Here is a 23,869-nt window from a genome sequence, read left to right on the forward strand (position 1 = left end):
CGGCCCCATGGACTTGTACACATTCAGTCTCATGAGGCAGTCTCGGACCTGCTCTGTCCTCACAGAAGGGAGGGATTTATCACCCCAGTCTCCACCTAGAGGTTTAGGGGTGCAGGGCTCAGGGACGTGAGAAGTACGGGAATCCTGGCTGCCAGTGGAGACCGAGGCAAAGAATTCATTCAGTACCTCAGCTTTCTCTTCATCCACTGAAGTCAGTTCTTTTACATTTACCAAAGGAGGTACATTTGCTTTGGCCCGTCTCTTCTGGCCAATGTACCCGTAGAAAGTCTTCCTATTGTTTTTCATGTCCCATGTTAAGTTCAGTTCCACCTGTGCCTTGGCTTTCCTGATCCCACATCTGCAAGTCCGGACAATATCCCTGTATTCTTCCCAGGTGACATAGCCTTGTTTCCAGAGCTTGTGTGCAGCTTTCTTCGTGCTCAGCGTGCCCAGCAGGTCCTTACTGAGCCATGCCGGCTTCCTACCTCCTCTGCCTGCTTTCTTATTCAGAGGGACGGAGAGTTCTTGTACTCTCATGAAGGCATTCTTGAAGAACAGCCAGCTCTCCTCAACATCTTTGTTTTTAAAGACAGCATCCCAGGGGATCTCAGCCAACAGTCCATTGAACAGCTTGAAGTTTGCTCTTCTAAAGTTCAGGGTCCTGATGCCACTCTTTGCCACTCACATCCCCAGAGATCACAAACTTGACCAGGGGGTGTGGTCACTGCAGCCCAGGCTGCCTCCAGCCTTAACACCGTTAATGATTTCCTCCGCATTGGTGAGCAGCAGGTCCAGCAATGCTTCACCTCTGGTCGCTCTGTCCAACACCTGGACCAGAAAGTTATCATCAACACATTCCAGGAGCCTCCTCCTCTTGCAACTCGCCTTGTGGTCTTTCCAAGAGATATCTGGATGGTTGAAGTCCCCCATCAGGACAAAAGCCCGTGAGCACAAAGCCTCCCTTATCTGAAGCAAGAAAGCCTCGTCAACAGTCTCCCCTTGATCAGGTGACCTGTAGCATACTCCTATCACCAGCTGGCCTTTGTTAGACCCATCATTAATTCTAACGCTCAAGCTCTCAACCTGTTCCTGACGATTTCTCAGAGGGAGCTCCTCATAGCCTATCCACTCCTTGACATAGAGGGCAACTCCCTCACCCTTCCTACCTAGCCTATCTCTTCTAAGGAGCTGATAGCCCTCAACGGTGGTGTTCCAGTTATGGGAGACATCCCACCACGTTTCTGTGATATAGTATGATGAACCGCTGATATGTCTGATTATTTTCCGTAGGTTTTGCTGGTTGGTGCTGATGATTTCACGCTTATTGGAAGACCACTCCTGGGGTAAGAGATCTCATTCAAGAATTATCCTGCAACCTGAAGAGAAACTTGAATTTATCAGTGCTATCTCTTTTCCCAGCCCTATGGATTCTGAAAAAAAATCAGAAATAAAACAAACTGGTCAGCTTTGGCTGGCTCTTAACTATTACCGTAGTGCCAGGATAGAGCACGGTACCTATTCCTAAGGTAACTGTAGGATATTAACCCCTATTGGCTTGGCTCTGTTTTCTGATGTATAAGTCTTGTACAAAATAGCAGTAAATTTTGCTCTTTACTCCCTAACCATAATTGCAGTGATAGCCATCCTAAAATAACCCAGAAATCCATGCTTGTCCCTTAGTGCCTTAATTAAGGTTGTTTTTATGTTTTTTTGTTTTTTTTAAAAAAAAAACAACTGTTTCCTTTTACCCATGATTTAATCCAGCAGGTCTTAATCTTAAATGAAGAGTTCCAAGTTTTCCCTTCTTCCTAGTTACATGCCTCCAACAATCATGGCACCAGCTCTATCTTAGAGCTGTCAGACTTGCTATACAAATGGGCAGAACACCTGGTTTGTCAGCATTTTCTTTACCAGAAGGAAGTGGTGTGTGGACTCAGTGTTGCTGGTTGAACTCTTAGCATTGGCTGGAAGCAAAGTCATCAGCTCTATGTAGCTTTCCCCAGAGGTTCTAGTGGTAAAGTGCTAGTCAAAATAATGTGGCTTGCAAGTGCTTTAAGAATCTGGAAGTCCTGGCTGTGGTCTGGCTGCAGACTGAACTGCATGTTAAGTGTTGGCTTGAACTGCAGCAATTTGGCAGAGGACAGCCAGATAAGGAGGAGCTTGTAGATCTTGATGCCTTGCAGATTCAAATCTGTTTGACTTCTGAGTGCTTTTTACATTACCAGGAGGATGTCTGTATTCCAGAGTTATAAATAATGTTTGCACACTTGATAACATGATTTCTGCCATGGGTTTCTAGTGTTTGATAGGATTATGAGGGCTGACAGCCTTTATAGCACTTCTGCAAAGAGATTTGGAATGGTAGATCTTCAGGAGCCTTTGAATTATTGCCAGATATTGTTTTACTTGTTGAAGATCTTTAGGAAGTGGAAATACCTTTACTAGAACTAGAAACATAATCTTGCAGAATAATAGGATCACAGAATATGTAAAGAAGGGACCCATAAGGATCACTGAATCCAGCTGCTGGACACATTCTGCAAATGGGGATGTGTCATGCCAGACAGGTTGGTAGCACTGTCCTTCACCTGGCTTTCCTAACTAGTGACACTGGAGTGCTGTACTTGGCATGTGCCCTAAGAGCTCTAGAACACAAAGAAAAGCACCTGTTTGATTCCTGCATGTGCTCTAAGTCTGCAGAAGGCACCGTCAGTTGCTTGAAGCAGACCAAATTGCACACTGAACTCTAGTAATTTTGGTGGAGGAGGAGGCAGAGTGGAGGGCCAGTGAAGAGATGCCATCCTCTGAGATGTGGGGAACCTTTCCAGTTTTTCCAGCTCTCTGTACTCCACGTCACAGCAATTCTTTCTCATAGTTGTGTCTAAACCACAAACGTTTTGGAGGGGAGATAAGAGGTTGGATGCAAACTGAGGCATTTTTGTTTTTCTGTTGTTTTAAAAATAAACACACCAGTGAATACTTGCCTGTTCAGACTTGGAGGCAGGTAGGAACTTGTCCTGTTTTGGGCAGGTAGTCATGTTTTTATTTTCTGTAGCAGATACCCCCCAAGATGACACTTCTCTAAAGCCTTAAAAAACAAACAAACAAACAAAAACCAGCAGTGCAACAAAACATATCTGTGTGGCAGAGACTGTTTTGAGAACTTGTAGCTGGCTTCTCTGGAATCTGTTGGGTTTTGTTTTTGTTTGAGTGACTTGCTGTCTGTTCGATGGGCACAAAGGGTATCAAGTGGTATGCAGTTGTAGTTTGTTTAGCTGTATAATGTAAAAAATATTGTGTATTTTGAAAGCTGTGATTAGAAGCAAGTGTAGCTTTGCATGAGTTTCATCTCATGATTTGATGCTCCTGAGACAAGAAGTTGTTTGTTTCTATACAGAGTACAGCTGATGAGAGGTTTTTGCCCTTTAAATTAACCTTATTTTTCTCCTGCCACCTGACCGTTTTTGCAATGGCTTTAGTAGCAATGAAGAATTGTCTGAAATTCCTCCTAGACAAGGAGGAAGCTGAATGCACTTATTCTGTGCGGGGAGAGAGTTTGGTTGAAGTTGTTACTCTGACAATTATGCTCCTTTGGGGCTATAGGTTGCCTGGATCACTTGCACTGCTCACTGACAAAAGCTTTCAATCCAGCTTAAATCCATGAGGTTTCAGCCTAATTTTTTCTTATTTCCAGATAAAATCTGATTGATAGATATGCTCTTGCATCTTCACTTTGTTTTTCTTTCTGAGAGCAACAGTCTTGGCTGTCCCAAACTCTGGGAAATGTGTGACCCCCCCCTTTCTTATTTTTATAGGCATTCCAGTCATACCTAAGACATTCAATAAAGATTTCTTTTTCCTTGGGCTCTATTTTGCTGAGAACTTTTCTGCTTATATGCACTTTACCAGCAAGTTGGTTTCTACCCTCCTCCAGCTTTCCAACAAGCAGCTCCTAGGGATTTGTACAATAGAGAGGAGGACTCACTGGGACCTGCTGGCTTTGAGCTTTGACCTGCACCTCACCCATTTCTCAGTAACACCCTTAGTTTGCTTGAAAGCTTTTCAACATCTATAAGCAGTGCACGGGGGGATAACTATTTACAGATATGCCAGTGTTGGCTTGAATGCTACCCAAGGTTTAGGCCAGCGGATGCGTCTGGCGATGAGAGCTGTATCAGAGATGGCTTGGCTGTATTGCTGCAAACTCTGCCTATTCTAAGAGCAGCTCAGAGATTTCAGTGACTGAGTTGTTTTATCTGGCCTGGCTGCTTTCCAGTTTCCCCATGTGATCATCATTAGTGAGTTTCTGACATGCCTTTACTGTCCAAGCCTATGAGAAGTCAGTGGGAGTTTAGATTTCCTTTTGCCTTCAGTGGACAGAAATTAAACCCGGAAAGCAAAGCTCCCTAATTGTAGTAGCAAAACATATCCAGCTCCTGGAGTGCAGTTCAGTTTTTTTGTTTGTTTCGTAGCATCATAGTTCTTGCTGTGTATTTCAGTAGTGTTGTTGATCCTATTGTTGGGCTGAATCTGGATAACATCTTTTAGCTGGGATGGCAGGGTCACCTGGCGGTCTTTTAAAATCAAGGTTATTTTATGTCTATTTTCTTCTGGGCTAGTCAGTAAATGTAGATGTATCAGTTTTTTCTTCTGAGTGTCTTTCTCTCCTCACTTAAGGATTCAGTCACTGATAGATATTATACCCCAGAGGGTAAATGTTAATATGGATGCCAAATGTCTCAGAACCTTTGGCCTCTCAGTGACTTTGCTGGAACAGCTGGATAGATGGGCTTCTCTCCTCTGCCCCCCATAAGCACAAAGTCATTTGTCAAGAAAATGCTCTTTAAATGTCTTCTGGCAGAAAAGTCAGTGTGCTAATTGGTTTTTAATGGTACTCTGCAGTGATGCTGTATGAAGGTGTCTCTTCTGTCTTGATGGTGGCTGTTGATTAAAAGTGCACTTTCCAAAGCTCTTGTCTGAATGTGTTTATCTTCTCGGAGAGGAGCCAGTGAACAGACAGGTAGCTGGTCCTCCAGCACATGCTTCGCATCACTCTGTTTTCTTAGGTTGGGTTTTTTTCAAGTGGCAGCCAGAATTCTCAGTGCTCTCATTTTCAAACTTCAGCAGGACTTCTGCTGGTGCTCTGCAGCTTTCCTGGGTGGGAAGGAGGTGTTTATTCATGTGTATTTATAGAGTAATACAGAGCAGTGGATTACTTTGTGGCTTTTAGTCATATATGAAGGAAATATGGCCATGTTCTTCTCTTCATTTCATCACTGGGGAAGGAGGATGTTTAGTCATGGAGAATTTCCTTCCATGTGCAGAAGTGAGTTTTAGAAACAATTTGAAACTTTGAGTGATGTCACCACCCAACCTGAACTCCCCTGTTTGCGAGGTAAGCTGTATGTGAAATCAGTGAGCGTGTGCCCTCTCTTCCAATCTGGGGTAAGCAAGTGGGACAGACCAAGAGGGGGAGGGAGAAGAGAGCTGTGGGGGAGAAGTGACTTTTTCCAGTAGCTGATTACCTGTGCTTTCTGCTAGAAACAGCGGCCAAATCTCTTTCAGCTGAGTTTCTGTCGAACTTATTCAAGTAAGAAAGGTCAGGAGACTTTATTTCAGTTGTCTGGGGTGCTTTACAGAAGAAGGAAGGACTTCTGTGTTGACTAGCAGAGCACAGGAGGAGGGTCTGTGGTGGGTTTGATCTGTATCATAAGAAAGGTAGAAAGATCTTGTGAACATGGTGGAAGAATTTATCTGATCTGTAATCCTGCAAGTTCCTCCAGGCTTCTCTTATTATGCCTTCCTCAGCTGTTTCTGATTTCATCCTTCATGTGGCAGAAAAGTACTGCCCTTCAGACTAGCACTTCACTTGTCTGTTCCACGGAGAGCATCTTGAGGCTTTTGGTTTTGCACCACAAAGCCAACTTACTGACAGATGTCCCTTCTTCTTCCCTGGTGACCTTGTAGTTCTCGTGGATCTGGGCTTTTTATAGCAGGATGTGTGTTACCTTTGTGTCGCTTCTCCCTCTGAACCTATTCATCAACAGGCAGAGAATGTAAATAATTAACAAGTGGTACTTTTTTTTTTTTTTCCCTGTATTTTTAAGGAGGGATCTTGTCCGTGTGGAGGCTACTGTGATTGAAAAGACGGTGTCGTGGCAAAAAATCAACATGCGCTTTCGGAAGAAGCGCAATTACCAAAGGAAAAAAAGTAAGATATAAGGAACACAGAATACTTCCCTCCTGTTCTGTGGCTGGGATATGGATATGCCTGAAGAGAGATGTATCACAACACCAGTGCCTGGGAAGGGAGATGTACTTGCCATACCCATAGCACTCTTCTTTCCCAACTTGCTGCCCCAGATGTGTCCACTGTATTCAGAGCAAAAGAATCATGACTTTATTCCCTCTGTCCAGCACCTCTTGTTAGATAGCTTTGTAAAAGAAAACAAAAAAAAACCCTCAAAACCTTTATGGAAAAGAAAACATTCCAGGGAAGAAAAACAATTTTGGTCTCCTTCCAAAGCCTTAAGTACTGTCTACATAATCACAGATACTGACATGCTCTAACAGTATCCTGTGGCAGTCCTTTTGACTCCTCCTTCTCAGATATGGCTGAGAGGGTGGAAAATGATGGCTGTTCTTTGCAGAACGGATGCTAAAATCTTAACCAGTATGACACTGTCCCATAGGAGCTCTGCCTAGACCTATTGCTCATGCAATACCATTGTCATGTAGCTGTCCTGCAACGTGGCTGCATCTGTCAGCACACACCCTCCTAGATACTGTTATGCCTTGGCTTGCCTAAATGCCTTCTGACTGGTATGCATCATCTGATCTTTTTTTTTTTTTTTTTTCCTCTTTTCATTCTTTTTCAGTTATCACGAATCCACAGACTGTCCTCCGGATAAACACCATAGAAATTTTCCCCTGTTTGTCGTGATTGATGGGATGTCGTGCAGCTTAGGCTTATTATTGCTTTAAGCAATTACAGAAATAAAACTGCCTAGGCGTCATAAAGTTCTGGACTTCTTGCTATTGTCTGAAGTGGAAATCTATATGTAATTTATTTTTAAAAACCAAATGAATTTTTTTTCGTTAACTGTTATTTCAAATTGTTATTTCAGCATTGATGGTGTTTACTTGTTCAGTGCCCTAAACAACCCCAGCTGTGTTGCTAGCTGACAAGCTGTTTCATGCCAACAACATTTACCTTTGGCTGCACACTTCTCTGAGTGCTTTTGTTTATCTGTGTCTCAGCTGATTTAAAAATAACTGGGACTTCACTGGTTGTAGAAGAGGGCCATCAACTCCCAGTCCCACAGATGGGTCTCTCAGCCTGGAGGGCAGGACATAAGTGTACAATTGGTCAATTTAAAGAGCCCACCACTTGCCTTAGTTACTCATGTCCTTGCAAGTTTCCCTACCCTGGAACTGTGGGTGCACTTAAGGCTAGCAGAGAGGCATGCATGTTTTGGTGAGTTTGTTTCTCCTTTGGAAACACTCGGTGCTCTTCAGAGATTGCAGATAGGCAAGATATTTTTAAGAGTGTTAAGTGCTATTTATTTATTTGTTTATTTTTGTTCCTCTCCTTACCAAGCTCTTGTTGATCTGTTAATACAATCTTGGCACTGTGTGGCTTCTGGGAATATTCTGTGGTGCTTTGTGACCCACAGCAAACATGGTGCTGAAGAGTGTGGGGTAAGAGAATACTGCAGGATCCCAAATCTACTCCTAGATTGTATTAAGATGTGAAAATCCTTCTTAAACATTAACAACAGAAGATGCAGCTGGGAAATTTTCTTCTTAAAGGTGAGCCAAACTATTGCATAGCAGTAAATTCTGTGTGTATCTTATCATTGAAATAACAGATACCAGTGGCTTAGTGATTTCATACCTATTCCATAAGCAATTTTTTTGATCTCTGGTCTTGGTATTTTTCTCTTTTCACATTCTGCAAATCAGGCAGATCACTGAGCAGCATGTGCAAGGCCATATTCAGCAAAGGTGCATTCAGCAAAGGATTGCATTTGTTTCTGGACAGTGATGACAACTAGGAAGAGTTTCCTGCAGCTTTCAGTAGGCTCTTGGCGTAGCTGTCAGATTCCCTACAGCTACCTTGAGAAATGACAAGTGAGCTCTGTTCACCTTGCACTTTTGTAGGGAATTCCTTGCTTCTAACAAGTCTTATGTGCCTTTGCTGCAATTCCTTCCTTAAACTAATGTTGCCCCTACTCTGAATGGAGGAAATGCTGGTTATGAACATAAGTATATCTGGGTCTTGTCCTGTCTTATAAGTCACTGTAAGCATGCAGGAAATAACTTGATGTGCTTTAAGCATCAAGCTTTGTAGTACAGGCTGCTTTCATCTTGCCTTACTTCAGCTTGAGGGTGTGCTTGGGTTAAGCCAGTTCTCTAGTCACCAAAGAGAGGGGGTCATCTCTAGAGGCTGACTTGTCTCTCCTTGCTTTGGATAGTTTGGCATGGACAGCCCCTGGGAGAAGCTGTTCCTTCTCTGACTGTGCAGGGGGTTGGGTGCGTAGATTTTATGCTACTAGAAGAATACAGAGGCAGGGATCTTTCTGCAGAAGAGGTTCAATTTGGCTGTTGGAACAGTCACCTCAAGACAGTGTGCACAGCCCCAGGCTGCTGTAATTCAAGGAGCATCTCAGTCATACAGTCTGATTTTTGGGTGGTCCTGTGCGGAGCTAGGAGTTGGACTCAATGTTCCTTATGTGTTCCTTTCAACTCACGGTATTCCATGATTCTGTTCTACGGTCATTTCTTTGGTCATTTCATCTTGCTTCTTCTTTTTCAAGCTCCTACAGACGGAAGTATGTATGGGGGGATTTCTTTGAAAACCGTCTTCTCCTGGCACTGCTACCTCTTCTGCTTCTCCCAAAGGCGGCTTTAGTTCCTTGCTGGGGCCACAGATCCCTGCAGTAGCAATTAATTGCAATATGTGGTGCCAGCGTGCTGGCATGAAGAGTGTACTACCACAGACTATGCAGGGACTGCATTCCAGTTACAGGCTGTTCAGAGTCCGCAGCGGAAGCAGCGTTGCCAGCTGAAGCAATTTGACTGGGAACGTCACAATTCCCATGTGTTTCTCAAGGTCTGTGAGTGCTGGGGCTAAGAAACAGCATGGCTTCCAGGGGAAATTTCTAGCTTTCCTGGTTGCAGAGAAACACTTGTAAAGCATGAGAGATTTCATGGCTCAGAAGCTGGAAGAAGGAGCTGAGGGTTTATTCAAAAGAAAAATATTTTCAATCCATGTGTCCCCTCCAAAAAAAAAAAAAAAAGAAAAAAAAAAAGAAAAAAAAAAAACCAAAACCCTTGGGAAAAGTGATTCTAATCCAGAAAAGACATAAGAAGAAGTTAGTTGGCTTTGTGCTGGGTTCAGTGCCTTTTTCAGCAAATATCAAGAATTCAGTCAGAAACCAGGAAATAAGAGGAAAATATCCAGATTTTATTGAATATGGTGCATTCAGACTGAGACATAACGGGGCTATTCCTGATGTTTTCTTTGGAGGAAGTTAAAGCTCCTTACACACCAAATGGAAGCAGAAATCCTGGTTCTCTGAAGTGAAGCTGCAAGTCTCCTTGACTTCATGTGTTGTGGGTGGCCACTTGAGATTTTCTTTTTTGGATGTTTCGTGTGCTTTGCCACACTCTAATAGTTTGTGCAAGGGCAGGAATTCTTCAACAAAACAGGCAGCACTGATTCATCATGGAAATTTATCTGCTAGGACAAAACATCTTTTTGGATAGCACGTCAGATCAGGGTGGAATTTGAGAGCTGCTTTGCCCAGTCTCCGACAATTAGGCATCTGCGTGGCTTAGATGAGATCCAGACCCAAGTTCCTGCCATCCAGCCTCTCTAAGCAAAGCTGCTGAGTTTGCTTCCCTTCAATCTCCCCTTGGTGCTGTTTGACTTTGTGTAAATAAGAATTCACTGCCTACAGTGCAGAGGGCATCTGTCTGCTCTGAATCAGAGCTGAATTCTAGTGCCTGCTCCCTGCCCACTGGCCACAAAGCCGCCGGCTGTTCTGCTTTCCCTCTTGTGCTTTCGAAGAATGCTGATAGGACTCTGCTTCATATCCCAGCAAGAAGGACAACAGACTTTGCAATGCTGACATTTTATCACTCTAAGGAAGCCTTGTTTTCTTACCAGTGTGGCCGAGAGGTTTGCTCAAAAAGAGGCATTGGTAAGTGCCATTGCTTCTCTGCCAGCTCTGCTTCAGCCTTGTGCTGCTCTCAATTCTCTTTTTTGGGATATAAATGCCTGGGTGTTACTAGATCCCAGCTGAACTGCACAACCCCTACTGCGCACCCCTTGTTCCCCTGTTACCTTTCCAAAAGAGCTAGAAGTGTTCAGCCAAGCACTAATTGAGCCTGAGCTATGGCAGCGAGCGTTATGTGCTGGTGAACAAGGATCAACGAGCTGTGGCCTTGCTGAATGTGAGCCCCAGCCCTTGTTTCATCCCTCACCCTCTTAAGAGCTATGGACTGTGGCACCTTAATTCATTTTTTTTTCCTCCCCTCAGACAGATGCTTTCAAGATTTTGGAACATGTTTCATTAATTTAAATGGCATGTACTCTTCTTTCCTTCCAATGGGATGTGATGGTCACAGCGGCTTGTCTTTGGGCTTCACATCTTGAAGACCTGGTAGCAATCTTTTGTTATCTAAAGGGAGGTGTAAGAAAGAAAGGGGACAGACTCTTAAGCAGCCTGTTGTGAGGGGAAACAAGAGGAAACGGATGTAAGGAAGAAACTTTTTACAGTAAGGGTGGTGAAGCACTGACACAGGTTGCCCAGAGAGGTGATGGATGTCCCATCCCTGGAGACACCCAAGTTCAGGCTGGATCAGGCTCTGAGCACCTGATCAAGATGTAGGTGTCCCTGGTCATTGCAGGGAGCTGAATTAGATGACCTTTAAGGGTCCCTTCCAACACAATTCTATGATTCTATGAAGAAATGGATTCTCATTGGGATTGAAGTGGAAACGGCCCACGCTGGCCATCCTACAGGATGGCATTCTGCAGCGTCTCAGAGCTCCGTCTGGATGAGCTTTCAATTACCTACATGATGGGATTCCTCTTCCATCCCTTGGCAAGTTGTTCTGTGCTCTAAAATAAGCTTCACAAGCACAGCCGTTCCACACAGCGTGAAGCCTTCCTGTTGTGAGGATCCATTATGTGTGCAGCATAATAAAGTGCGATGGATGTGGGGAGCAGCAGCAGCAGCCTTTCTTTCTGATGGCCAGCTTCTGCAGAGAAACAGAAGTGCCCTGAACTCTGTCTTTGGGACCCAAGGGACTTAACATCTTAGTTATGATACAGGCCTGCTTAACATTCAGCAGCCTGCACAGGCTGCAGGCATTCATCCTGGCGAAGTGGCAAAGTAGCTTAAGAAGTTCTTAGGATATCTCATTCAGGCCTTCAGGGTGGAAGGGAAATCCTGTTAATATGCCCCTTTGGTGTTTTTTTTTGTTTGTTTTTTTTTTAGTGTTTTTCTTTCTCTTTTACTTCCCCTGTCAGCTCTGCAAAGGCATCTTTGAACTTACATGTGCAGCCAGATTTATTTTCTCAGCATGATCCGGACACATTTTGGCTGCACATTGCAGTATGCCTCAGTGGTTAGAAATCAGCAGCAGACAGAATGTAGCACTGGGAAGCCGTGTTGGCTTGATGTCTTTTGCACTAGATGTTTTCTTTCTTCTTTTGTGACTGAAGAAATAGCCCTTTCTATTAAGAAAAGAGATGCTTCACCATTATGGAGAAATCAGACAGCAAGCCTGGATATGAGCGAGCACAGGGGCTAGGTGCCTTTCATCTATTTCCTCTCTCCCTATTTATAGAACATGGGTGAAGCGATTGGGATCTGTGTCCTTGTTTTGTAGTGTCTCTGCCTGGCTAGTAATACAGAGTTTGCACAGCTGAACCAAAGTCAGGTTTTGATTCCGATAGGAGCTTGCAACACTGTTGAGAAAGGAGTGGGCTTGGTGCTCCCTGAAGTCTGAAAGCACTTTTAATTGCATGCTGTCTTTGCTATAGCAACTAAAAATATGTTTATTGACAGTGTTGCTTTTGTTATATTCTTGGAGAGCATTCCCTGATGGCCCCATCCAGTGTTAACTCTTGGGACACATGCTACTAGCGAGGCTTGCTGCGTGATTGCTGTCTCTGAGGGAATAATGTTTGTACAGTCATTAATGAGGGACAATTACAGGTAAGACGTGAGCTGACTACATGGGGTTTGAACCCTTTGGGTGGGTGCTTAGGAGATGAGCTAACTGCTATTGGGACTGAAACTTTACAATGCCTTTTTTAGTTTTAAAAAGAAGGTGCTGGCTTTGAAGTCAGCTTGACATTGTTGCTTTCAGCATGGATCTTCTGGTCTCCTGCACCTTGAAATCAGAGCAGAAAGGGGCTGGCTTCCTCTTTATCTTTCTCTCCTAAATAAAAACACACTGCTACTTTCTGAGCCAGCAAAGTTCAGGTTTTTTTTTTTTTTCTTTTCTCAAAATAGCAAATGATCCGGCAGGGATTTTGTTTGGACCATGCTATGGGAATTCCATGATCTGGGGCTCGAGGTGATTTTGTTCTGTGTCTGCTTTAGGACAGTGTTTTACTTCTGCTGGATTTTGGTTTGCAGGGACATGATTCATGAGTGAATTTGGCCCCTTTCCCAGTGCAAACTCAGCATATTATAAATAAATAAATAACCTGCAAGTATCGAGAAGCCTGGCCATAAATATTTCAGCAGAAAGCAATATCCACCCCCACCTACTTTCATCTGGCTCTGCCACAGGTGCTTGGTTCAGCGATTGCAAGTCATAATGCTGTGTTTCCATCATGATCCATTTCAAAGGTCTGCAGTAGACGTGGGCCCATGTATGTGCCACCTCTCAGTGCGTGTTTGGGAAGACATGGTGTTCCAGCATGGCTTTCCAGTATCCCTAGATGCACTGTCAGGTATGTAAATGTGACAGCTCCAGGGCCTGAGCCGACTTTTTCCTAAAGAATTGAAGAGTACACAAATAGCATTGCCTGGACTCCGCTGAATTCTGTCTTAAAGGCTAATGAAGTAAAGGAGATCATGGGAATAGATCTTCTTCTACCCAGTGTTCTCTGGCCATTTTGGCTGAACGCGGTGCTGTGGTTCAGCTTTGGTCCCACCGCAATGTGGAGGTGCAGTGAGAGCACCAAATTTGTTTCTGGTCGGAGAGCTGAAGCCACAACAAAGCCAGGACTTTCTCTATGAAATGCTGCAGCAGTGTGTTGCAATGCTGCTGATAAAAGCTCACTGGTCCCAGTTGGTGAAAAAAGGAAAAAAAAAAATCTGGGTAAGTATCCTCTTACAGGCTTCATGCCTGGATATTAATATGCATCATCAGGGCTGTGGCATCATTTTTCTGCTGTTACACCCCGAAGAAGGATGTACTCTGATGAATGAAGTGCACCTTCCCTTGGTGAAGCTTGTGAGACCCCTATAAGGAATCACTGCTGGGGAAGCAAGAACTGAGGCCCAGCACACAGCATGCATAGCAGCACTACAGCTCAGCTTAAGCACAGCAAGAAGTGGATAAGCTGTTGTGTCCTGCTAGAAGCAGGGATGAAATCTAAGCACCTGCAATGGGTGAGGTGGCTCCTGGATGCAGTTGGGATGAATGCACAGAAAAACATACACAGAATTTACCCAGGATGCGCAGATGCTGTCAGATTTGGCTGAAATCAGCCAATGTACTCAAAAACTGAACAGGGTCAAGCAAGACAGGATTTGACTGACAATCAAATCAATCAAATTTGACAGACAAATCATTTCCTTAGGAAATGGGACTAAAAATAGGAGAGGAACACAAGGGAAACTTCTTGACACCCCCCTCTACAGTTGGGTTTTTGTCCTGAAATCTGAGGTTTGGAGCTCTTGCTGATGTCTTCTGGGCTCCAGATGGAGTCAAGCTGCAAATGTGGTTCCTGTGAGCACTGGAGTAGTGCTGGAGGAGCACGGACTGATGCAGGGAAGCACGTGCCAGCTTGTCATGGTAAGAGCAGCAATAAGTGCGAAGAGAATGGAGTTGGGCTCAGAGGTTGCAGGGCAGGAGCACCATGTAGAAGCTATAGCAGCAATTATCACCTCAGTGTTTTGTATCTCCACTTGCTTATTTCCTTTGTTTTCCAGTGCCCTCTTACCGATGAGAGCTTCAATGGCTGCCACTCTTCTATCGTGGTAGCAATCTTTAGGAAACCCTTCTACATGTTCAAGGCCAGAACACAATTCTTGGGTCTGTGCATGCACCAGTGCTGTTCAGCTTCACCACGCTTTATGGGCTGTAAATATCCTGTTTTGGGTTACCTTGAGTGCATGTGACCTGGGTTATGCTGTAGGCGAATTCACCAGAGTTTATCAGGCAAAGAGCGGCCCATGTGAGGGATGAGGAAAGCCTTTGGAAGGGAGGCTGGAGCCCTAGAGTGGACTTTGACTGCCCCACACTCTCTCGTGTCTGTTCTGGAGTTTTAGCGCTGCTGTCACCTGTGCCGTCCATGCAAGCGGCATTCTGGAGTTTGCTGAAGGTGGCCGAGATGCTGCGGGGCTTTTCCCTCCTGCTTACCCACAAGCCTAGCAAACGGGAGTTGATCGTTAACTGGGGTTGAGGTGAAGGAGGAGGAGAAGGAGGAGGAGGAGGAGGAGGAGGAGGTGAGCATCCCCCAGCCCGCCTGCACCCAGCCCTGCCCGGCCCCTGGGGCGGAGCGCGGAGCTCCGAGCTGCTGAGCGCGGTGCTGCGAGGGACGGAACGCGGAGCTCCGAGGGACGGAGACCCGGGCCCGGAATGAGCTTCCCGCGGCCCCTGCGGCGCTCCGTCAGCCTGAGCCCTGCCCGAACCCTGCGGCTCGTCGTGCTGGGGCAAGGCGCCGTGGGCAAGACAGGTAGGACTGGGGGGAAGAGGGTCTCCTGTAGGGACTGGTGCGGGATAGGGAGTGAATTCCTCCAGAATTGCCTTCCCTAGCAGCTTGGGTTTGGTTTTCCTTCCTCCCTGCGCTTTGCCCTGCTCTCCCATTGCGAGGATTTAGGGCAGCCCTTCACCCAGCCGGGACTGGCAGTTCTCTTTGCAGCACTCAGGTCTGCCGGAGCACAGCCGCCCCAACCAGCTCTGGAGATGACATTGGGGCTGCCGTGTCCTTGGGTGACATTTTCCTCTCTACCAAGGCACAACCTCTAAAACTGTGCAGTGGTGGCACCTCCACTGGGCTTACTGCCAGCTGTCAGGGCTGTCCGAGTTGCGTTTCCATATACAGTAACCAGCCAGCCTCTTGCTTTCCTCCTTCCTCATGTTATCAAAAAAAAAAAAATATATCACAATTTCCCCCTCTTGCCCTGAAGGGAGATCTTGCTTAAAGATCAGGAACTTGCAGTTCTAGAAATCAAAGGGAATATTAAAGTGAAATGCCTAACGAAGGACTGCCCAGGCCTGGCGCTCTCTGTGGGGAAGTAAAAGCACAATTTTCTTACCCACCTCTGCTGCATTCACCTGGATGAACCCAGCTGGGAGCAGTTCTCTGCTCTCCAGAGCAAGTTTCTTAAGGTTTCTGGTCTTACGGGAAGGTGTTGCAGCAGTTCAGGCATTTCCATCCTTGTATCCCAACCCCCTGAGGAGGGTTGAGTTTGGGTACAGGTCTGTGGATGGACCCCATTGGTAGCTCCAAGATTAAAACCAGCATAAATCACCCAAGGGAGGCTGGAAGTGCAGCCCTCCCTTGAGCTATCTGCAGCCTTCTGCTGCTGATCCCAGTGTAAACTTCAGAGGGAAGCTCTGCTTACAGAGTGCCAACTGAAGATGGATTGGTACTATAAAGCTTATGAGAGGGTGTACTGTGCAGCAGGACAAATGCTCAGCACGTGGCTGCACGGGGCTGTGGAAGTGGCTGCAACACAGCTTGGTCATGCATCACAGCATCCCCTTCGTCATCGATAAAGACCAAATTATCCTTATCTGCACTGGGGTTCTCAAAAGAGAGCCCTCTCTGAGGTTATGTTCAAGATGGGGGGAAAAATAATGCTTTATATGGGTGGTTGGATGTGCTTGCACCTTGCTGCCTTCATCTTGAAGGGCAGCTTCTGGGTTCCTGCACCTGAGCCAATTTCTAATTCACTTACTGGCTCCTCTACCTGTCCAGCACCACACTCTCCTGCACTGAGTGGCTGCTGAACATAATGACATGGGATCAGGTGCTTCCTAGAATTCAGGACTGCTGTGCCTCAGTTTCCCCCAACCATTCAGGTCCCACCTGAAGGATGCTGCTGCACACCTCCTGTGGGATCCTTGGTTATCCCAGCAGAAAGCAAACATCACCTCGGTGTGGGAGCACATCTGTTCTGCTTCCTGCAAGCTTTACATCAACATCTTGCCTTCAGAAGAGTTTAATGCCATATTCTGGGTTTGGTGTGTTTCATGCTCCCTTTGCTGCCCCTGCTCTGTTTTTTTCTCCTGCTGTGCTGATGTCTGGCATGCAGCCTCCATGTCCTGCCTCTCTTGGGGCTTTTTATTTGTCCTGCCCTCCGTTCCTACTCATTTTCCACTGATTTCACTTTCTGCTCCCATTGCCTCTCCCGCCACCTCTTGCTCCTGTCCATAATCATTACCATCATAACCTACTTGAAGTGCTAAAGTCACTCACATCAGCCCTGCTCCTTCAGCCTGCAAACCACTTCTCTGCCCACACCAAAAAATATACCAACAGTGTATTTTCAAAGATACTGCCTGCAAAAGGCAACATTGACTGGTTTGCTTCGTCCACCTGCAGCTGGGGGCACATGGATTGGATCTGAGCAAGCTGCCTTGATGGATACAGGTGACAAGGGTGAGGAGAAAGCCCATGCTGTGTTTGGATGGCCCTTCAGCATCAGCAGACCTCAGCCAGCCATTTAAGTGTAATTTTGGGCTTCGCATCTCCCTGTCTTGCCGGCAGAGCTGGTAATCAGATAAGAGAGGTTTAATTGCGCATGCTGCCTTTGCAGGGCTTGTTTTGCTGCAGCACACTGCTGTCATATGGAAGACCTTGCTTAGGATTTCTCCATGCATCCCTCCCAGTTTACTGTGCCCCACAGTACTCCGACTTGGGAGTTCAGATGACTTTTGCTAGATTTTCTGCCAATGGCTTTTATTCCTCCTTGCAATGTGCCTGGGTCAGGTTGAACAAACAGGGCTGAGATTCATGAGACCCATCCAGGCAGTCATAGCATCAGCAGAGGTGATATAGAGGAAGAGCCTGGCCCTACAGCTTGCCTACGCATTGAGTTCATGTTCACCCACCATAAAACTCAGCATGTGCATAAATCTCTGCAGGATTCAGGGCCAGAAAAAGCAATTTATCAACCCTGACCATGAACCACACGTACAAGGAGCTGTGTGTTACGAGTTTATGATGACTGGCTTGCTCTCTGCTCCCAGCCACCAAGCAGGATTTGCTTCCCATCCACACGCCCTGAAGGGACATTTCTGACAGCAGAGGGACTCCTGGCAAGGCAAGAGATTGAGTTAGCAGAGTCCCAGGGGCCTGTTGCTGCTTTCCATCCCTGTTCTGCCGAGTTTCATTGTCATGAAAAGCGTTTACACTGCTGAATGAGCAGGCAGCTTTGGGGTGGTGGAGGTATTTGGTGTGTGGAGCTGAGTAACACCCTACTTTCTACCCATAGCATCCCATTGAGCTTTGGTCCTTGACGTGAGTAATTGCCAAAAGCATGCAAAATCTGTGTTCGCAGGGCCTGGGTTAATTAGATATTGGATTAATTCAGGAGGATACAGGAATGTGAAGCATTGCCAAGGTACCTGATGCAGTGCTGGGTTTGCATTGTGGCTGCTGTAATACTATCTCCTACTTCCCATAGGGGCTGGTCTTTGCTCCAACCCTACTGCCTCCATCAACCAATATTTCTCTATATTTTGCTCTGATGATTATAACTGAGTTTGTTGCTGTTTTTTTTTTTCTTTTTTTTCTGTTCTTAATAGCACTGACTGTCAGATTCATCACCAGAAGGTTCATTGGAGACTATGACCCAACACTAGGTAGGTAAATTCCTTTTCCTTGCTGCTAATGCTTCTCGAATTCCAAACTCACCATATTCCCTTGTTTCACCTCAAGCAGACCAGCTACAGTGGTCAGAGCCAACAGCCATTGTAGCACTTCCCTGTCTCTTGCATCTCTTTTTTTTTTTTTTTTTTTTTGGCAATTGTTTTCATAAGGCAAAACCTGTTTTTTTTTCCCCTACAAAAGGGAAGTAAGTTTGTCTTCTTTGGACCTTCTCTCTGCCTGCTGCTTTTTCCTTCTTGAGCTCAATAAAATGTTTGAAGGCTGGAGCACCTCTCCTATGATGAAAGGCTGAGGGAGCTAGGCTTGTTTAGCCACATACTAAAATAAAATAGAAAGCAATCCTGGGGATTCTCACTGCTGTGTTTCTCTGTCTGACTTCCTCCAGAAATGATTTACAGACATGTGGCTGTCATTGACGGGGAGATGGTGCACTTTGAGATCCTTGATACAGCAGGACAGGTGAGCTCACAGAGCTGGCTGACCCAGGATTATTGAAATTGGCCATCACTGCTCTTTCACCAGCTTTAATCTGTTATGTCTGAAATACCAGCTGAGTTGTTTATTTCCAAAAAAAAAATGTTTTGGAAAGTTTATGCACTGGATTGCCAGTGAATTGCAGCAGCCCTGCCTTTCTGTACCCTCTGTGGATATGGCAGACACATCAGAGGCCTGTCTGAGCTGTGCCATCTCTACCTTGAGCACTGGGTGCAGGTTTTGGATGCCACAATGTAAGAAGGATATAAAGCTGTTAGCATCCATAGGAGGGCTACGGTAACAGCCTGGAGGACAAGAAGCTGAGGTTGTTTGGTTTGTTGGGCCCAGAGTACAGGATGCTGAGGGGGCACCTAATGGTGGGGTAGTGGTCACGGCCCCAACGTGCTGGAGCTTAAGGAGTGTTTGGACACTGCTCTCAGACCTAAGGTTTGAGTGGTCCTGTGTGGAGCCAGGAGTTGGACTCTATGGTCCTTCCCTTCCAATTTAGGATACTCTATGGCTCTGTGATGTTCCAGAAACGTTTAGACGTGGTACATGGGACATGGATTAGTGGGGTAAGGGACATGGATTAGTGGGGAAATGTTGATAGCAGGTGGACAGTTGGACTCGATGATTTTGGAGGTCTTTTCCAACCTTGGTGAGTCTATGATTCTATGCCTCTGTGGTTCTGTTGCAGTCTGTATCCATCACATCTCTCAGCCTAGCAGACTCCTCTCCTGGGCTTGCTTGCTTGCTATCAATGCTATGTGAGAGCCCAGGTCAAAAGATCCTCAGAAATAATGGTGGTGGGTCCCCGTGAAAGGTTTTACGGGTTGCAGTGTGTATTTAGAAGATGTTGGGGCTTCTCATACTAATGGCAACTTCTCTGCCCCACCAGGAGGAAGATTCCCTGCAGATAGAGGAGAAGATCAAGTGGGGCGATGGCTTTGCAGTGGTCTACTCGGTGACAGACAGGTGCAGCTTTGACGAGGTGATGCGGTTGTGTTTCCTCATCAACCACATCCACTCCAGCCCTAAGCGGAGCGGCGGGAGCGAGCAGCCGCCTGTGGTCATCGTGGCCAACAAGAAGGACTTGCAGTTTGACAGAATGGTGTCCACGCAAGAGGGTGAAAATCTTTCCAAAGCTTTGAAGCTTCCTTTCTATGAGATTTCTACTCGGGACAGCTATGAGGAGACTGTGGCAGTGTTCAATACCCTCTACCAAGAGCTCATGAGGCAGGGGCATTTTTCCCCAGGCTCCTTCAAGAGGAGGACAGTGTCGAAAGTGATGGAGAAGATCCCCAAGATGCAAGCCAGCTCCACCTTGAACTCAGCAGGCCGGAGTCTCAGCTTTAACTCTTTTAGGGACTACATCCCTGAGTGAGCATCCCTGGTGCAGAGGAACAGGACTGAAGGATGGGTCCTCCCGCTGCTGAGGCACCTGTTGTGTAGTGAGGAGCTGCTTTACTTGGGGTTGAAGAGCAGTATGTAGAGCAGGAGGGGAATGTTAAGAGGTTGCATTAGTGTTCAGCAACCTCTGAAAGCCTGGTCACTACAAACAGGCTTTGGGTCTGCAGGAAGGATGCTCTTCCTCTGTCCCACCCATCCTCCTCCTGCTTGATGTCAGTAACAAAGGTTGTTCCTATTGACTTCAGATGTGTTGTGTCAATGCTTGCAGGTCCCAATTGGCTGCACTGGGGATCAGATCCAGCACCCACACCTCCCTATGGGATTTCTGCTTCCCACAGAGAGCTCGCTGGGTCTGTCCCTGTTCCTTCTTCATGTTCCTGGGCTGGCAGGGAGGGCATGTTTTAAAGCAGAGATCTGTTTACAGTAAGAATAAAAAGTCTGCTAATCCCTGGCTTTTCTTAAAAGCTATTTTTTTTAACATCTGAAGCTCCTTGGCATTCTCTCCTGTAACATCACTGTAAATAAAAGCCTGGGCAAGGGGCTGTTTGCTGAGGCTGCCCTTTGTTTGTCATCTCCAGAGCTGCCAGCCTTTAAGGGGAAGCAAATTGGATGGCATCACTGCTGTGCCCTGCAACATTAGGCTTAGGTCACATTGCTCCATCCTGGGGTAATGTCCTTCCTGATGCATGCCCTTGCGCTAGAACTCAGCTCAGTGTGTGTCCTGGACACTCCCAGAGTGCAAGCAGTGGGTGTGGATACAGAGGAGTGCAAATGATTCTTAGTCCCTTATCTGCATTTTAACTGCTCCATCCCTTTAGCTGGATAAGTTGGCGGGGTTTTTATTTTGCTCAGTTTGGCTTTGTTATGGGGCAGCAAAGGAGCCAGGCTTGCATCTTTTTGCTGCTGCATCATCAGTGCCGTCGAGTGTCCACTTGCTAAGCTGCTTCTGTGCAATTTCTCTCAGATGCAGAGCTCTGCTTTGCCACCCCAGGGGAGTTTTTTGGAAGACATGTGGCGTGCCACTGGTGTGTCTTCTGAGAAGCAACTGTGCTCCACTGTGCCCTGTGCCAATAAAAGCTGAGTTAGCACCTGTGTGTGATGCTCTCTTGCCTGGATGTTCCCACAGGAGTGGGGAAGAGATCGTTGTACCATGCTAAAACAGGTATATCACTTTTAGGGAGAGCACGGGTGGGGAATAATCCTTTGAATTGGGGGTTGGTGTCTCCTGTTGCTTTTACTCCACCTTTTTGTGTGCTCCCCCTTTGGTGGTGCAAAAAGGAAGAAGCTGGCAGAGATGAACACCCAGGATTCACAGCCTGAGGATATAACTCATGCTCCATCCCTTTCCTGCCCACATGGCACCCCTGACCCCTCATAGCCCCGAAGATGGGCTGTGGTTGCTGGTGCCTAACCAAGTGCTTCCTCATCTGTGGTTTAACTCAGCTCTGCCTTCCTCCGTGCTTCCGTTGCATATCCATCCTATGGGGTGAAAAGGAACCCCATTGAGGGTCTGAAACAAGAACAGTTTGGGATAGCTCCTTCTCAACATCTGAATTATCTCCAAAGCAGCAGCAGTGGGAAACACCTCTGGGAACTGTTTGTGGCCAGACACCTGCCTACCTTGAGAACAAAATTTGGGTCTTAAAGCCTTGGGGGAAGCTGGCTATGGGGAATCAAGAACTGGGATTTTTTCTCAATCACTGACCCCAAGCAATGGAGTCTGCATCCAAACCCAGCCGGGATGCTGAACACATGCTTGAGTCTTGCCCTGAGCTTGTGTGCAAAGCCAGGAACAGCATAAATCCACATTTTTCAGTATGAATTACTCAAAATAAGGAACAGGAGAGGGGCAGCTTGTGGAAAGCAGGGACCAGCATGCATGTGCTTCCCCTGGGAGCAGAGCACAACAGGGATCGCTGTCCCGAGCTGACCCCAGTGCATCACTACGTTGCCAGGAATCCAGGCAGAGTGTTTGGCCAAAGCCTCAGTGCACTTAGTGCTTGCAAGTCAGTCTCTTCGTGAAGGCCAAGAGGCTGTTTGGCCTGCTATAATTAGCAAGAAACCTCATTTATTCAACTGCCAGTGGGGGTGCCAGAGGCCAGTGGGGGCTTGTTACGGCTAATTGCTGAAAGTCTTGAGGGGCTCCTCATAAGGACCCAATGAGCTCCTGCTGAAGATTCTGGTCGGTCTTGGAGGAGTTCCCCCACTTTGGTGCAGTGCTGGGAGGGTGGCCTCTCCATGGGGTGGTCCTCTCCATGGGGACCTGAGGGTTGAAGGTGTTCTTGGGAAGATAGGGCAACCCCATAGATCCTAAATCCATTTGCAGAGGCTTGGGTACTGGGAAGAAGAAGAAGGTCTCATGCTTTGCTTGGAGCGTGTTTTGCACACTCTGGAGGCTCAGGGAAGAAGACTTCAAGCCATATTAGTGGCAGACTTTAGGGCTGTTTAATAGCACAAGGGAGAAAACAGGGATGAATGGAGCTGGGGTGTCCCATGCAGATGCTCTGGGCAAATTATCCCATGCTTTCCTGTTCTGCTGGAAAATGTCAGCTTTCTGGGGACAAGTGCACCTGGGGCCTGTCAGTCCTTCCAGCCTGATGTCAGGGCTGGGATGGGAACCTGATGGCTGGGCCCCACAGCCAGAAGCTGAAGAGTTTGGGTCTAATCACCCAGAAGGCATTTCCAGGGCAGCGATTCAACTTTGTGAGCGCGTAAGCTGCAAATCTGCTTACCAGATTTCTGGGAAGCTTGGAAGAGGAGAATTAAATGAAAGTACTCTTTGTAAATGCTCCTTTCCCTCCCATTCACCAAAAGCATCGCCCAAGCTGTCCTGCAGTGCTCCCTTTGTGCTTTCTGAAATGCCTCCTGAAAAAGCAAGATGCAACGATTGGTACATCTTATTTAATTACCCTACATTGTGCTTGGGTTGAGCGAGGTGTGTTCTGCATCCCTACTCTGGATCCTTATGGTACCTGCTCCTCTTATTGTGCTCCTCGTGTGAGGAGCTGTGGTCAGAAAGATGAAGCTGTGCTTACGTGGGTATGGAAAGGCTGTTTTCTACAGGGGGTCCCATGGTGGAGAAGCTGCTTTCTTTCCTTTTGCTGCTCACTATTTGTCATCAACCTTGTGCTAAATAAATTAAATAAACAGAAGGCTTGGATTTATTCTTTCGAGGTCCTTCAGAAGTGTATCTATGGCTTTACTTGGAAAAGAGTTTTGTTGCACCACTGCATCTCCAAACTGTATCCCAGAGATAATGGGGAGCGTGAAGCTGGTGGTGGCCCCTTCAGGCACCTGGAATAAATGCAGCACCTCTAAAGGATTGCTTTGATTTCTGCTCAGAGCTGACAGAGCTGCTTGAGATTCGGATTTTCCAAGTTTCCAGGCTTTACAAGGTTCATTTTGGGGGTTTTGAGTGCTCTGGTTTGGGAGTTCTGGATGCTGTGGTTTGGGGTGCAGGAGGGATGGTTTCTCTCCAGTGCAAAGGGGTTAAAATAAATAAATTAAAAATAAAAGTGAGACAATAGTCCAGAGCAGTTGTTTCCAAATGCTGCTGCTATTTATATGCCCACATCCTCCATGTGGGTCCTGCTGCTTGGTTTATTGCCATTATAAATAGCTGCTGTGTTGCTGGGGAGCTCAGGGAAAGTCAGGACTGCTTTCCAGGGGAGAAATCTGGGGCTGAGGCTACGGGTTTTCAGCCATCAGATAAACTATATCACTCTTTGCTTCCTTCACTTCTTGATTCTCTTTAAACTGTTCATCAGCTCTGCTAACGTTCTCCGAAGGCAGAGAGATGCTCAGTGCAGCTGAAGGCTTTTGCTGTCACTGCAAGGAAAGTCTGGGAACTGCAAGGGGAAGAAAAGCAAAAGGAAAAACCCATATAGAGCA

At 46.4% G+C, this 23,869-nt stretch overlaps 2 protein-coding genes across 8 annotated transcripts in view; both read left to right on the forward strand.

Moving 5' to 3' along the window:
• Positions 1-9,345, forward strand: part of MRPL21 (mitochondrial ribosomal protein L21) — a 21,913-nt gene extending 12,568 nt beyond the window's left edge. For all 3 annotated transcript variants that reach the window (XM_048947338.1, XM_048947339.1, XM_048947340.1), the window contains exons 5-7: positions 1,291-1,343; positions 6,108-6,211; positions 6,879-9,345. In XM_048947338.1, coding sequence (XP_048803295.1) covers positions 1,291-1,343; positions 6,108-6,211; positions 6,879-6,943 — 222 coding nt within the window. In that variant the 3' untranslated portion in view covers positions 6,944-9,345. The remainder of the gene's footprint in view (positions 1-1,290; positions 1,344-6,107; positions 6,212-6,878) is intronic.
• Positions 7,700-23,076, forward strand: LOC125694325 (ras-related and estrogen-regulated growth inhibitor-like). Of its 5 annotated transcripts, none has more exons than XM_048947332.1 (4): positions 7,700-7,812; positions 18,013-18,069; positions 18,480-18,553; positions 19,467-23,076. In XM_048947332.1, the coding sequence occupies exons 1-4, from the start codon at positions 7,785-7,787 to the stop codon at positions 19,950-19,952; spliced, it is 645 nt and encodes a 214-aa protein (XP_048803289.1). In that variant the 5' UTR covers positions 7,700-7,784; the 3' UTR covers positions 19,953-23,076. The 5 variants fall into 5 exon arrangements, with proteins under 5 accessions (XP_048803289.1, XP_048803286.1, XP_048803287.1 ...); XM_048947329.1 differs by lacking the exon at positions 7,700-7,812 and adding an exon at positions 9,364-12,979; XM_048947330.1 differs by lacking the exon at positions 7,700-7,812 and adding an exon at positions 12,989-14,932 and having other exon boundaries at positions 19,467-23,075.
• The last annotated feature ends 793 nt before the right edge of the window (positions 23,077-23,869 follow it).

The sequence above is a fragment of the Lagopus muta genome, chromosome 6, assembly GCF_023343835.1.
Source record: "Lagopus muta isolate bLagMut1 chromosome 6, bLagMut1 primary, whole genome shotgun sequence".
Taxonomy (NCBI): Eukaryota; Metazoa; Chordata; class Aves; order Galliformes; family Phasianidae; genus Lagopus; species Lagopus muta.